Source organism: Mangifera indica, chromosome 14 (genome assembly GCF_011075055.1).
Source record: "Mangifera indica cultivar Alphonso chromosome 14, CATAS_Mindica_2.1, whole genome shotgun sequence".
NCBI lineage: Eukaryota > Viridiplantae > Streptophyta > Magnoliopsida > Sapindales > Anacardiaceae > Mangifera > Mangifera indica.
In genome coordinates, this window is record NC_058150.1 from 5,689,389 (window position 1) to 5,705,518 (window position 16,130).

The following is a 16,130-nucleotide window of genomic DNA, read 5'->3' on the forward strand; positions in this document are numbered from 1 at the left end:
TGGTGTTAATCAAGATAAAACTTATGTGTCAGCTCCATGCTTACCTAGAGTGCAAAGTGAAACATCCTTAGCTTCAAAACTTGCTTAGTTTATTTTATACCTTTCATCTAAGATAAAGACTTTGAGCCAAACAGAGAAAATGATATGAACAAGTAAACAGTTGAGCTTACACAGAAATGTTAACTGGCTTAGGTTTACATAGTTACAGCTGGGTTTAATTAAGTAAAGATGAAGTGGACTGAAAATGATTTGTAGTATGAAAGATGGCACACACCACTCATGGTATCACAGAATGATGATGTACCATTGTAAAATTTTGAGAATGATGGCATTGACATGAATAGTTGGTTGTTTTAACATATCAGAGACTAAGATTTGATAACTAAATATAGTACCCATAATATCAGATTTTCAGTTAGCGTCTCTCTATTTAAGATTCCGTAATAAAGATAGAGACGAAATGACTAAAATCTTTATAGCCAAAAAAAAGATGAAGACAAGAATAAATATATGTCCAACATATATCCTCCGCCCCCTCTCCTACATAAACTTAAACCTTTATGTATTAAATTACACTCCAAAATTTTGAACTATTGCAAACATGTCATGAGATTTAATAAATATTTAATTATTTTTTTTAGCAATAATAAGAAAGAGAAAGTGTGAGAAATATTTTCTGCAAGGATTAAGAGAAAGAGAAAAAAATTCTTCAATTCTTGTTATCCTTATATCGAGATACGATTAGGGCAATAAAAAAAATTTTATATAAAAATGAAAACGAGAATTAAGGTCTTCAACTGTTCTTGGGTCCATTGCCATCTCCATCGATGGTAACATATAAAGTGTCTTTCAATTAACACCTCAATAGCTACTTTAAAGATAAAATTAGTTCGCTTACAAGTGGCTCATAGGTATAGAAAGTTTGAGTGCATCTAATCAATTAATAGAAAGCCTAATTCAATGTGGGCACTTGTCAAATGGGAACAGTGCCAAAGTGGGTTATGAAATTTATGAAGTGCTTAGTGGCATTCAAACAATCTGTCCACGCTCACATTGACTTAAACAAGCAAAGCCCATGTGTAGTCGTAATGATGTTAAATTTGTTTGTTGGCAGTTGCATTGCACCCCCCAAAAGTCTCTTTTCTTTTTCTTTAGATTATAAATTTATAACATTTGGTTAGTGGTTGCCCTTTTGAGATCAATATGACGTAATTTGTCCAAATAAGATAATAAAATAATACTAATTAAATCATATATCAAGTATCATATTATATGATAAAACTTTTAAAAAATAAAAAAACCCTAATTGACGTATCATCAATTTAAAAAATAATATTTTTGAAAATTTAAAATTTTTCATACACATTTTTACTGTATTATTATTTTCTTTAAAATGTATATTAATTGATATTAATAATATATATCATATAGTATAATATATTTATCATATCATATTAATTCGATATATTTTATGATATATATTATTTTAAATTTATATTATATCGTATTATAAAATAAAATACGCGTAATATATGATACCAATAACTATGAATGAGATGGGTTTCTCTTATCTTCTTCGTAGTTATTTGATAGTGGAGTTAACTTGTTCAAATGGGATTGGGTTGAAAAAAACCAGCAACTGCATGTGCCATCACCTGATATATTTGCTTTGTTTAAGAAAATATCAAATACCCAGTTGTGCTTTGCCCCAGTTCGGATCATGACAAGAAAAGATGATTCACAACAGTAACCCCACTTACTTTTTGTCATGAATTTGAAAATAAACCAGACCCATCAATGTTTTTACTAAGCATTTATGGAGAAAGTAGTGAAAAAGAAATGTTTTTTTTTGTTAAGCAGCATTATGTATACAAAAAATGATGTATTATTATATAAATAAATATTTTTATATTAAAAATAAAATAATATTCAATCACATAATGATACGTCATTATTTATATATATAATTATTTTTTTTTTAAGGATAAAAAATTTTATTTACGTCAGATCATTCTTTTGAGATTGAACTAATTATATTGAATAAACAAAATCTTAATTCTAATTATTAAAATTATTATACTAGATAAATCAAAAGTCTGATTTTGATATAATGTCACTAAATCTCAAACCTAAACCTCTTCATGAGGGGGATTCCAAGCACATTGTTACTCCAACTTCTCCACAGGGCGTAAACCAGAAATGTTACTATATTTTGTTGTGCTTCCAACGTCAATAGGCTATTAGCGTACCTTGATGAAAACGAAACCCAGTTTTTGTCTGTCATTCACCAAGTGTTCACATGTCTTGACGAGTTTGGCAAGCTTACTTACTGTCCTGCCTTTCTTAAGGCTTGGAAAACTCCACATGAAAGAGCATTTCGTCAAATACATGCTATATAACTTCTATTCTAGCAGATATGGTTCTCTTGGCATTACCCAGAAGCTAAACCCTTAAAATTCTATCTTCTGTCTTAACTTGCTAACCAGTTAAAGTGAAAAGGCATGCATATGGACCGAAGCTATGGCCGTTGACACAGACAATCACATAGCTTCCTGTTATGAAATTGCTTTCAACATTCATTCAAGAAACATAATTATGGCAAGGCCATTAATCACAGAATTTAGTGCTGTAATGCTGTTTGTGGTACAAGAGAACCGGTGATAATTTTTTCAACACTTTGGACCCACGTATCTCCAGCTTTAGACACCTGGAAATTTGGGTTATCTTTTGAATAGAATTATGAAGATAACCCACAACATGTGGAACTTAATGAATTCAGCAAAACCTGCAAGATTTTGTTCTATCTCCGGTGGATTTTCATTAAAGATCAAGCGAATGTATTACACAATCCACAAATGTTCAAGAACCTCTCCTATGTCTCTCAGACTTAGCTATCTAACCACATAAAAACCCTGATAACCGCGTAAAAAGCAGCAAAAAAAGATGGGCTAGCTCATGTACACAAGCATGACAATGAGAGAATCAACTACAATCTTCACACTAAAAGCACAAAACCAAGTCCCAAAAAGAAGCTGATCAGTCACTTTCATGGAAAATCTTGAAATAGTGGTTCTTAGCCACGCCTGATCCCCGAGAAGTAATTGAAGTCATGGTGCTGGACCCTCAGCTGCTTTAGCCACGAATCTGCCACACTGAAAAGTGACATTAGTCTCTCTTGGTCCCGGCCACAATTGCCAGAGACCCACACATTCCCTTGCATCTTGTAAGTGGCCAAACCAAATGGAGGAAGAGAGATCCCTTCCCCTTCCTTACGCTTCCTTTCAGCACCCTCAAAGTCATCATCAGGGTCCATATCTACATAATAGACATAAAATACAACAAACAAAAATTTGTTGAGCTGATATTGTACAAATATATTACTTTATAAAATTATATATATCTAGATAACAAAGTGACAATGAAAGAGCATATTGGCAAAAATAATTGAAATAAAATGGAAGGAAGAATACCTTGGAAAGAAGATGAAAGAGTGTGGTATGTGAGGAAGCATGTAGACAAGTCCTTTATGGTCCTTCCCATGGGAATATGATAAATTGGGTACCTGCATAATATTCCCAGAAAACAATTCATCAATGGCATAATTTTTTTTGTATAAACATAGACATGCTCATGTTCAAAACACGTACTTCCTTTTGACCTTAAAATGTCAACAACTCTACAAAAATCCATAGGTCAAGTTATGAGTGTTTACGTTTCCAATGTATTTTAACTAGATGCAGTAAAAATGCAATAGAAAAACAAAATATTTCACAGCATGTTAAATGTGGAAACAATGCCCTTTTCTTCTATCTTTATTTATTGCTAGACTATTAATTATTTGACCTGCATACACACACACACACACACACAAAGAGAGAAAGAAAAGTACCAAGCTACCGCCATCCAACTAGCTGGTGAAAGATCAACACTTCGCAATGACATCAAACCGGGGTATCTGCGAGCATATCCGTTAACCTGAAAGTAAAGAACCAATAAGGCATCTGGAATCCATATACTTTCATGAAGTAAAGAGACATGAAGAATCTGCAACGTATATTGCACTAATTTAAAATTCCACATTCTGAATGGTACCTCATATTCTTCTTGAAAGAATAGGAACAGGTAGTACTCAATATTACCAAAGGCAAAAACAAATGCTCATTAAAGACAATATAAACTAGAAAAAGACAAGATGAATCTTATTAATTTTATGCAAAGTATTAAGTGATTGTGAGAGAAGAGAATACTAATAATTCACCAAAAGTAGGTAATTTCATGTTCAAAGGTCAAAAGTTCCATTTTATCTTTATCAGATGCCTCTCATGAAAAGAAATTCAGATTATTCTTGCAAATCCACAGATGTTTTCATATCTTAAACCAGAAAAAAAAAAAAAAAAACTAAAGGGGGAAATGATACTAATGTAAGTGAACAATATAGTAAACAGCTACAAGTTACTCTACAGGAAAGGACTATGAAACTATGAACTAACAAAAAGTACCTTATCCATGAGAGGAACTCTTCCATAAGGAGTTGATCTATCGAAGTACTGGAAATAAAGGTAACCCAATCTATCATTCACATGCAAAAGATTGTCTTGCTCTAATCCTCCTTCCTCAGAAGAGCATCCGTCCCATCTCCATAATTTGTCACTCTCACCCTCATCGCTACAAGAATCACTAAATGAATCCCTTGTCTCACCATCATCCGCCTCTTCCCTGCAAAACTCCATCAAAGTTAATTCCACCCTTACTTTCTCCAACATACAACCATTTGAAATAGATAGAAAAATAATAATAATCTAACTGCAGAAACTATAATTTCTGCAGCTTTCATACTACATTAAGAAGACAACAACCACAATATGTATCATTTTCAACAAATTCAATCAATCAAATTCAGTGTTAAAAACTGATGGAGGAATCTCAGTACTAACAGAAAGCTTTAAGCACTGCGGCCCACAAACTGTCCAAGCCACATGTGGTGTTCATCAATCCAACAACACAATCAATCAGGACGAAATTTACAATGAAATAAAGCAATTTAAAGTGCAAGTGTAAAAGCTGAAAGTTATTACCTTAACCCATTCACGGATGAATTGCTGGTAAAGATTTGAATTGCAGATAGATAAGGCACATAGTACTGAACCAAGCTGTCACCGTTATTCAAAGAAATAGGAACCCCAGCCCCATACGCACTCCATTCATCATAACAATTCCATAGATCACCTAATGTGAAATACTCAATCTTTTCCCTCTCCCATGGATGCCATAACGTGTTAAGGTTCCTAATCTCTGTCTGGAAAAACAAAACCAACAATCACGTAAACAACTATAAACATTCATAAACCCAAATGAAGGAAAATGAACAAGACAGAAAGAATGGCAAACCTTGGGGAGAAATTGAGATGAAACTAAGGGTGTGGTGCAATGGAGGAAGCAGTCCAGATTAGATTGAGTTGACCCCTTGTCAAGAAACATGGTCACAACCGAATGAGAGAGGGAGGGAGAGATTCAAAGGGCTCCCAGCACCAACTTTGAAAAGAAAGGAAAGCGAAAAACAGAGAACAATGACAAAAAAAGTGAGAGGGAGAGAGAAATTATAGGGATTTTTATTTTATGAAAGAGAAAAACAGATTTTGTCTAAGAGAAAATTCTATTTTTTGACATTTAGAGAGCTAAATTTACGGAGCTTTACACTGAAAAAGAAAATTGAAGATTAGCAAAATATGAAATGAAAATAAAACTCTGTTCTCTCTGAATTTCTGTTTAGTGTTCTACCGGCAAATGTTGCCCCATTCAACCCCTCTCCGGCCACCGAAGAATCCAAATATTACAGAAAATCAAATTATCCGTGAAAGAAGAAAAGTGAAGCAACAAGTGACCGTTCTTTGAATTTTTATTTGCTCTAAACTTGAAGAAAACTCAAGCCAACTCTGCTTTGATCAAATTTCGAGAAATAAACAGAGACTACTTCACGATGCCAAAAAAAGTTACGAAAGATTATCATTCAACATTAATTCTCCGATTCCAAATCAAAATATAACATATCAAAACATGAAAAATTAACAAAAAGAAACTCGGAACTCAAGCAAGTTTTCTAAGGAAAAAAAAGAAAGAAGACAGGGAGAGAAAATGACAGGAAGTTTTTACAGAAATTTTGTTAGTTTCAACAGAAACCCATGTTTTCTGGTGAAAAGACGTTGAAGGCTTTATGTTTCGCGCTAGAAACCGAAACGTTTTCTTAACAAGAAAAAATAAAAGAAGAATCAACTTTCCCGGGAAAGAAAAAGCAGGAGAGAGAAAGAGAGAGAAAAATATCCAATTGGAACCTGGGTTTGAGTTTCCAGTGACAACTAAATACACATACAGTACAGAGAGATGTAAGATTTATTATTATTAATCAAAGCATCAAGATCTTGTTCCCCATATTAATCTTTGAATATGATAGATAATTACCCACTTGTATCTTTTACTGAAACAGGATTTCATGGGAGCGCAGGATCCATGGCTTGCAAGGCAAGTAGATTAGGATGTTTGACATTTTCATTATTTTGTTAATTTTGTTATAATCTTTGACAATATATAGAAAATCGAATTTCCGCACGCATTTAATTTTAATTTAACTCTGATTTCATTCGGTGAAAACGCGTGGCCTGCATTATCCAGTACGGCAAGGCACATGATACAATTTTGAGGAACCCTCTAACTCTGACCATTGGTTTGGCTCTGGAGTCCGCATTCTTTTTCGAATTTAATGAGGCCAAAGGCCACCCCAGGTATGCGTTTCCTGCAAATACTCACTCGTTAATTTTGAATAGAGTTAAAAAAAAACATTAGATAGATTGATTCAAAGGTGAAAACATCATTTTATCTATAATATTAAAAAACTTAAATTTAATTTCTTTTTTACTTCAAAATCCTAACAATTAATAATTTTTTTTAACCTAAGTTTTCAAAAACAATAGTTTTCCCCCTAGGGTTTCTAAACTTTCAGATTGAATTTTCTAACAATGACCAACAATCTCCAGGCAACGTTTCTTCCTCCCCGACGTCTCTTTTTTCCGACCATTCAACGTCCAACGCTCCTAGGCGTCTTTCGTCGACGACGACACCTAGGAGCATCGAAAGTGTATGACCGGAAGGAGGGATGGTCGAAGAGGGAGAGTAGGTGTTTGAAGATCATCGATCATCGTCGAAAAAATTGGATATGAAGTTTGAAAACCCTAAGAGAAAAAATACAGTTTTTAAAAACTTAGGTTAGGGGAAAAATATTAGTTTTTAGGGTTTGGGGGGGAAGGGGGAATGATATGACCAACGAACTCAGTTAAGTTTAACGGTCCATGACTGGATAAATAATATTTTTAAAGTTAACAAAAGAAACTTTAAGAATTTAGCATAGTTTAGATGGGAAATAGTCATTTGGGCATTTATTTATATATATATATATATATATATATATATATATATATATATATATATATATATATATATATATATTCCCTCTAATACTGATAATAAATTTTAAAAGATGAATTAATATTTATATATATATTTTTTTAAATCTTAAATAAAAAATAGTCTTTTAATCTATTCTATAAAATAATAATTATAATTTTATTTATTTTAATATTTATTTATAATATAATATTTTATTATACTGAACGAAAAAATTAAATTTTAATATATTATTATATTTATTTCAGTAAAACTTATTGTATACTGTATTATTTTCGGCCGGAACATGAAAATCAATCTTCTCCAAATGAGATTTTATGTATTTTGATATTGCGATAAAAAAATAAGAGAATTTTTTTTTTAATAACAATCGAAAGGTTAAGGCTATAATTATGGAGTAATTTTTTAGTATAATAAATAATAATTAAAAAAATATAAACATGTTGTTTAAATATTTTATTTCAAAAAATTTATGATCATATTCATAAATGAAAAAGTATTTTTTACTTTGAAAGGGCAGGTGACATTTAAGTGGTATTATTACAAATATATTGGATTTCTTATAAGATAAAAGAATTTCGAAATAATAATATTACGCTCACAATTTTTATGTATAATTTTATATATAAATAATTATGTATCACTATATGAATAATTATCGTATATTTTTTAATTTCAACCATCCAATCACACGATGATATGTCGTTATTTATATATAAAAATTGCATATAATACTATTCATTTAGAAACTTAATTATTGTAATTTTTTTAAATATTCAATTCTCGTAAGACTAAAAAATTATGTCAGAATACTTCAAAAAATTAACATTATATAAGGGTGTATATAATTCGATTAAAATATTAAAACTGAATCAAATCATCTAAAATTACAATTTAGTTTATAGAATAATTTAGTTTGAATTAATAAATTTTAGAAAAAAATTATATTTTGAATTGCAAGTTTGATGGTTTTCAAATTAAATCAAAAAGTAAACCATATTTTTCTAAAATACATATAAATCAAATAACTATTTTCCGCGTAAGGTTTGATGAAATAATAAATTTTAACTTTTTAAATTTAAAAAAAAAAAATCACTTATGACTCATTTGTTAAATATTGTTAAATTATTTATAAAATTGTTGAAAGATAAAAAAAAATTTAAGCTAAATAATATTTTGTCTCAAAAATCTTATGAAATATTTTTTATCTTTAATTTATATTAATTTTAAATTATAAATTATAAAATTATAAATACAAGTATAGATATAAATGTTAATGATGTGTAATTGTATGTTTGAAATGAATTATATTTTTTGAAAATTTCAAAAGATTTTTGAAAATTCGAAAAAAAAGTTTGAAGGTGTTTTTGAAATTTTTAAAATTTCAATATACCCCTCAATAGTTCATTGTATTTACACCCAACAAACTGAAAATATTATAACAAATTAGGAGTTTACCTCACTTTTTTTTATATTTATATTATCATTTTTTTACATGTTTATTGTATATGTATTTTATGTTAATTTTACATGTTTATTTCATACACTAAATAACTATAATTCAATTATTATTTATTAAATATGAAATATTTGTAAATAAATTATTTTTAATATGTTTAAATCATAATTCAAATTAGATCAGATTATAATTTTTCAGTTTGATTTGATTTGAAACTTAAAATGGGTTTATTTAGTTTGAAATTTTTTCAAATAGTTTTTTTTAATTTGATTTAAAAAAAATCTTAAATCATACTAAATCAGACCATACATAACTTTAATATTGTAAACAATTTGTCGTATTTAGATATATAATTTTGTTTATATCTTATTAGAAGTTGAGCTATTGTAATTTACTTGTACATTGACAATGTATTTTTCACAATTTAGTATCATATTTCTGACCAAGTTAAGTAGTATTTGGTGAAAGGGATTATTCATATTTGACCAAATCGTTGTGATTTGGTGAGAAAAATATAAGCTATTTAAAGTAAGATTAGCTTCACTTAGATAAGTTTAAAATGAATTTAATATTTTAGAATTTGAGTTTAAAATTTAGGGGTATTTTGTCCGTAAAACTCATGATTTTGAAAAATTTAATACGAATATATTAAAATAATATCGTTTTGATTAATATTTATTAAAATAATATCGTTTTAATATCGTGTTAAACTTAAAATTTGATTTGAGTTTGACTTTTCTTAAATAAATTAAACTTAAATATCTTTAAAATGAATTTGAATAAGATTAATCTTGAATTTAACCCTGATTTAAAAAGCAAAAATAAGATGTATAATTTATGGTGTGACAAAAATGGTTAGGGGCATAAGGAGGATATTTTGTGGTGAACGATGAAGAAAAAGACCGACTGAGACGGGGATAATCAAAGTGGGAGCATGACCAGAAATCCAATTCCAAGACCGGCCCACTCCCCAGTCTCTATCTCCATCGTAAAGACATAATTAACGCCAACATCTGACATGTGCCCCCACATCGTAAATAAAGCAGACCCCAATCCTTTGAAAATTCGAAACAATGTCGGGCAACATTTGGTGATTTCATATTTTACAATTTAATTGTTTTACTTATGAATGAATGAATAAATGGTTAAGTTTATGCTTAAATTCCTTTCAATGCGACATCAGACGGAGAAAACAGTTGGGAGGGACAGATTGGGTTATTCAATAGAGATGGCAATATTATTTTATACCTGGGCCATGTCATTGACGGCACTTCATAACAGTATGAAAATTCGTATTATTTCGTTAATAAAAATTTGATCATTTTTATTTTATTTTTTATAACTTTTTTATCAAAAAAATAATCAAAGAAGAAGAGGAGATACCAAATGATGTGTCAAAAAGAATCACTAGAAATAATAATCGTTGAAAAAAGAGAGTAAATTTTTTAGATATATAAATATAATGTTTTGAAGTTTGAGAGAGTGACTATTAACTCTAATATATGAAAGCCTTACAAATCTTAGATGATATGAGTGAAAAAATAAATTTTTTAAAGTTAAATTATGAAAGAAATTATTAGTTTTTAAAACTAATAGAGAAAATGAGAATAAATTATTTCTTTTTCAAATAAAATTTTAAAATAATGATTTTATCCTCGACAATAACAACAAAAATTAATATATGAGTAAATATATAAATTCTTTAAAGTTAATGAATAAAAATTTAAGAAAATAATATATATATATATATATATAATATTTGACTGGATCTAAAATCACTAGAGTAGGATTGGATCTAAACCAAATTGGTTTGGGTTTAAAAGTTAATTTGATTCAAATTTATGGAGATAAAGTTCAAACTGACGTCGAGTTGAAAGCGTCAATTCATTTTTAAAATCAAATGAAATTCGAATTAAAAAGAGTTTGACTCGTAAACTAGGTAGATCGTTTGAATCAGTTCGAATTTAATCTAAATTTGATTCGAATCTAATTCATAATTCAATTCAAATCATGTAAAGTAATTGATAAAATAATATTGTTTTGTTATTATTAGATAAAATAAGGTCATTTTATTAATAACCTGTCAAATTTAGTTATAAATTCAAATAATTAACTCCAAACGAATTCTAAACTTTAAACTTACTGATCAAATTAAATTCAAACTATCATTAATTTTAGTTTAATGAATCTAAACCATTCTATTTTCTCATTCAACTTAAATTTGAGTTAAAAGTATTTAAATTTATTTCGATTCGATTCATATATAAATCTAATTTGGAGTCATGCGAGACAAACGTAACGACTATGTGTTATTAGTAAATAATGAAACAAAGCACAACGACTATGTGTTATTAGTAAATAATGAAACAAAATTCACCAAATTCTTGTAAATGTTTGAAAAAATCAAGTAGAAAACCACGAATTATTGCGGAAAATTAAAAGAGTAGCCTGCTTGGTAGGTAATTGCAAATAAAACGTCAAAAGCTTATAATTTTTTTCATAGCGCCATGCCGCCATCTGTCATTGACTTTGAGTGACTCCTTAGGCAGGGCAATTGATTTTTGTTTATACGCAATGATCTCTTCAAGCACTACTTGGACACGAATATTCTCACAATTATACTATTTAGGCACTTTTGTTTAGGAATAATGCACATGATAAACGAATCGAATATTATATCGTCTATCAAAGATTTTATTTTATATATCATGTATTCAGTATCATATGATACAATTTTTAAAAAATATAATTGACACATCATTATTATAGAAAATATCATGAATATATATAAAAAATTAAAAATTTTCATTTACATCACTATTATATCATTATTTTCTTTAAAAAATATATTAATTTATATCGATAATATATACAGTATCGTACAATATATTTACTATATCATATTAATTATAATACATCTTATGATATGTATCGTTTTTTATTTATATTGTATTGTATTATAGGATACGTATCGTGTATTATAAAACACTAATAACTACGATAATAAAAGATTATTTTGATAATTTATATATTTTTATTAGTATTATTTTGTAATAAAATATTTTGATAATTTTTTTATTTATTAATAAAAATGTAACAGGTAATATAAAATATAATTATAATAAAATTAATATTATTTTGATAATCTTTAAAATTTATCTTAAAAAATATATATATATATATAATTATAATAAAATTAAGGTTATTTTACTAATATTTTAAAACTTAAAATAAAAATAATAACTAAAATAATTTTTATATTATTTATTATATTATCATTAATAATAAAAATTTATTATTATTTATAAATAAAATAAAATAATATAAATAATTATTTTTATACGTTCCGTCATTGCTATCTTCCATTGCTAATGACTTTTTAAAAGGTAAGTAACTTTGTCAAAAGCGTTACGAGAGTCTCCAATGTTACCATTGTCAATGGTCGGCCTCATTGAAGATCAATTACCATGACAAAGTCAAATTTGTCTCATTCAAATAATTTGGTTTTTTGACTATGTAATTCAATATATGGATTTTATTATAATTTAATAATTATATTATTGGTTTACCAGTAAAAGATAAATACCAAAAATTCCTTATACATTTTAAGGCTGACTAGTAGATGTACAACCTTAGCTTTATCTCTAGACCTCCTCGAGTCAACAGATTCCACTGACATACTTTACTTGAGTCACAATTATAGATGAACATATTTTTACAATCAATAAATTTTGTTTATTTATTTTAAATGTATGAATAAATATATATATTTATATATTATTATGTAATTAAATAATTTTTAATTAAAAATAAAAAATATATATTTAATTATATAATAATATATATACATAAAATAGGTATATATAATATTATTTTTTTATAATTTTATTAACAAAAATAGATAAAAGACGGATTATTTTATTATATGGCAAAGTATTATACAAGAAAATTCTACAACATTGAAAAGTATAACACAAAAAAAAAAAAATTAAAATTTAAAGATGGAGAAACTCAAATGAAACTGAAAGTTATCAAAATGTTGTCTTTAATTCAACACTTAAATCGTGTTCTTATCCATTAATTAAGAGGATTATCCACAGCATTTAATAATTATATTCCAGAAAATAGTAATTTCATAGGTCAAAATTGATGCTAATTTTGGGTCCTACCACATCTCTTCTTTTGCATTTCCTAATTACTCAGATGAAGGCGAAGGGACCATTTCCCGACTCGGTTTTAATACGAGGAAAAATATATATTTATAAGGTATCAAAAATCTAAACTTTATTTATGAAAAAAATTTAAAATTTTTAGTTAGAATAAAAAATAAAATTATTAGTTTAATAATGATATTAAAAAATATATATGATTCATTATTTTCTCTTTAAATTTTAAAACCTAATAATTTTATCTATTATCTAAAATTTTTTGATTTTGAAAAGTCATATTTCTTTCTTAAATTTAGGGTTTTTATCTTTTTTCTATTTTAATTGTTCCCAAGCTTTTGAAAACTTTAGTTTAACCCCCATCTTCCACTTCAGATAACCCGACGATCTCTCTCTCTGTCGAACTTTACTTCTCTTTGATGTGATGTCCTAAAGATCTCTTTGTCAGTTGAAGAGATTTTTGCTCATGTTTATTCGTCACATCTTATGCATTGGCGAACCATTTCAATGGTGAGAAATGGTTAACTGAATAGAGAAAAAAGGAAGAGTAGCCAAAGACAGATTATGGCCAAAGAAAAAAGAAAAAAAAAAATATACACACTTTCTATGACTGAAAATATTTAAAGAAGATTAAAGTTATTCACTTCTATAATTTAAAAAAAAAAGAAATATATATATATATTTTAATAATATTATTAAAATAATAATTTTATTATTTATTTTTATAAAAAAATTTTAAGTAGGGGTAAAATTTTTAAAGTTTTATGAGTGTACATTTCTTTTCGTTTCACATTAAAATTTGGGCAGGCAAAAGTCCTTTGGCCGCTCAGACTAATGTCAGAAGTAATAATCAATATGCTATATTCAATTTGTAAACTACAATGTATGTACTTACAATAGCCGTGCAGTACATTGGAGTAAAAATGTCTTTAAGTCAAACGAGTATATCCGAGTCTAGTCAAGTCAGTTAGGAGTTTTCTGAATTCAGAGCACGGCAGAGTTGGTAATTTTTGCTTGAATAATTCCTGGCATGACTCAGGAGAGTTTGAAATTGAAATACCCACACCACGCCACGCCACACCACATCGCACCACGTCACAAGGTAAAATTTATAATGTGAATCCCGATTTCCTTAAATTTGGGTATTTGCAATTGAGGATGCTTTCCTTGTTGGCCATGCCTTCTCTATAAAATTTATCTGTTTACGAAATAGTCTACAAGAAATCGTCTTTGAGAATGACGCAAGTTTTGTTGACAATTGGTTTGGCTGATTCAAAAAGCATGTTCACACTCAACAAATACCCAGATGGCCTGCTAAACATTTGAACGCTTCAACTTTTGTGATTATCATGCCAGAGTTTTCTCTTTTTTTATCATTTTTTATCTCGTTTTCTAAGTTTGTAGTAAGGCTACCTAATGTACAGCCAGGCCTGGACCTTCGCGCTAGGTTCATCTGGCTTTGGTCTGGTCCAACAAGTGATGGTTCCAATTACAAGTTTTTTTCTACGTGTCTCTGTCACTTAATGGATCGAGCGAACCAAATATGGTTTCTTATGAGTTGGACTTATACGGCCTATTCCAAAGGAAAGGCCTAAGATTAGCCCATGATATTTATTAATTATCAGTATACAAACTATTTAATACAAATTTAATATTATTTAGTAGATTTGACAATTCGATTGGTAAAATCGGGTCCTCGGCAAGGAGGGAGTTCCCCGATAAAGACATAGATGGGGAGGGGCACAAGGATGGCTAAAATTTATGTAGTTAGGGACACGGATAAATATATCCTTGACCTGTTCCTTCATGATTTATCTCATCTCTTTATATTCTCTAAACTCTTATATATTAAATTATTTTTAAAAATTTTGAATTATTATAAATATATTTTGACACTTAATATATATTATTTTTCTAACAGAGATGTAAAAAGAAGAGAAGAGAAAATTTCCCAACGGGGAGGGGACAATGGTTTCCTATCATTTTTATATCAGAGACAAAAAATGTTTTCTCCACGAGAACAGGAACAAGAATTATGTTATTCAACTCCTACAATGTGTTGTCATATCCATTATTTAAAAATCATGGAGAAGGCTTATACATACAGTATGAACAACTTTGAAGGCATTATTTATTTTCTCACATCTTTACTTCTCTTGTTGGTAAATAATACGTCGTTAGAAAATTTTATTCCATTCCTAGTATTTGGAGGATTTGATTATATCGTAATATCGTTTATCGTAGTGTAACATTTTATACCTTAGATGAACATTCATCTTTTCAAACTTCACAAACCTATGATAGGATGGTGTATCCCAATTAAGATTGATAAGCATATGAAAATGTGATAATCCTATAACTTTATATAAGTCACAAATGACAAAGGCTCAAACGCAAACCTTTATAAGTGTGACAAAACTCAAACTCAAGTATTTACTTTAAAAGTTCTAAGACTTTATCAGTTTTGTTAATTTTTAAAATCATATATAGATAATCTTTTAACTCTTTTATTGATATGTTATACTCAATCTCTTGTAAATTATTTGGGAACAATAAGTTTACTTTTGTGGGATGCCCATAGGAACTGATGCCAAATATTTTTTTTAAAGATTATGAGTTGAATGTGGTGAAAGTTAGAGATGTTTTGGAGATGGCTGCAACAAAGTAACAAAATGAAGAGTTGAGAAGATTAGGCCTAAAGAATTTTAGTCTTAATATACCTTAAGGTGGAATTGAACAAGTTTAAGGAAGACTTAGATTCGTTTTAGATTAAGTATGAATGAGACCTAGTTTGAGATTGATTTGAATCTAAAAGAGATATTTTAAGATTAGCTTGAGATCAATGAGTTAGGACTCAATTTGATTTGAAAATGTTTTAATTTTACATTCAATCTTAAGTCGTCTCGAATTCAAATGTACAAATTAACTTAAACTCAACTTATTTTATGAATATGAGCTCAATTTTTGTTTTAAATTCGATTTGTTTAATTTGAACTCAGATAGTTTGGATTTAATCCAACTTTTGAGTAAATGGGACCGGTGAAACTAAG

At 28.4% G+C, this 16,130-nt stretch overlaps 1 protein-coding gene across 1 annotated transcript; it reads right to left on the bottom strand.

Annotated features, from left to right (window-relative positions):
* Window positions 1-2,774: 2,774 nt before the first annotated feature.
* Window positions 2,775-6,514, bottom strand: LOC123195479. Its single transcript, XM_044609198.1, has 6 exons — window positions 5,389-6,514; window positions 5,076-5,296; window positions 4,500-4,716; window positions 3,890-3,975; window positions 3,471-3,562; window positions 2,775-3,315 (listed from the first exon to the last, which is right to left on the bottom strand). The coding sequence occupies exons 1-6, from the start codon at window positions 5,476-5,478 to the stop codon at window positions 3,074-3,076; spliced, it is 948 nt and encodes a 315-aa protein (XP_044465133.1). The 5' UTR covers window positions 5,479-6,514; the 3' UTR covers window positions 2,775-3,073.
* Between the last annotated feature and the right edge of the window lie 9,616 nt (window positions 6,515-16,130).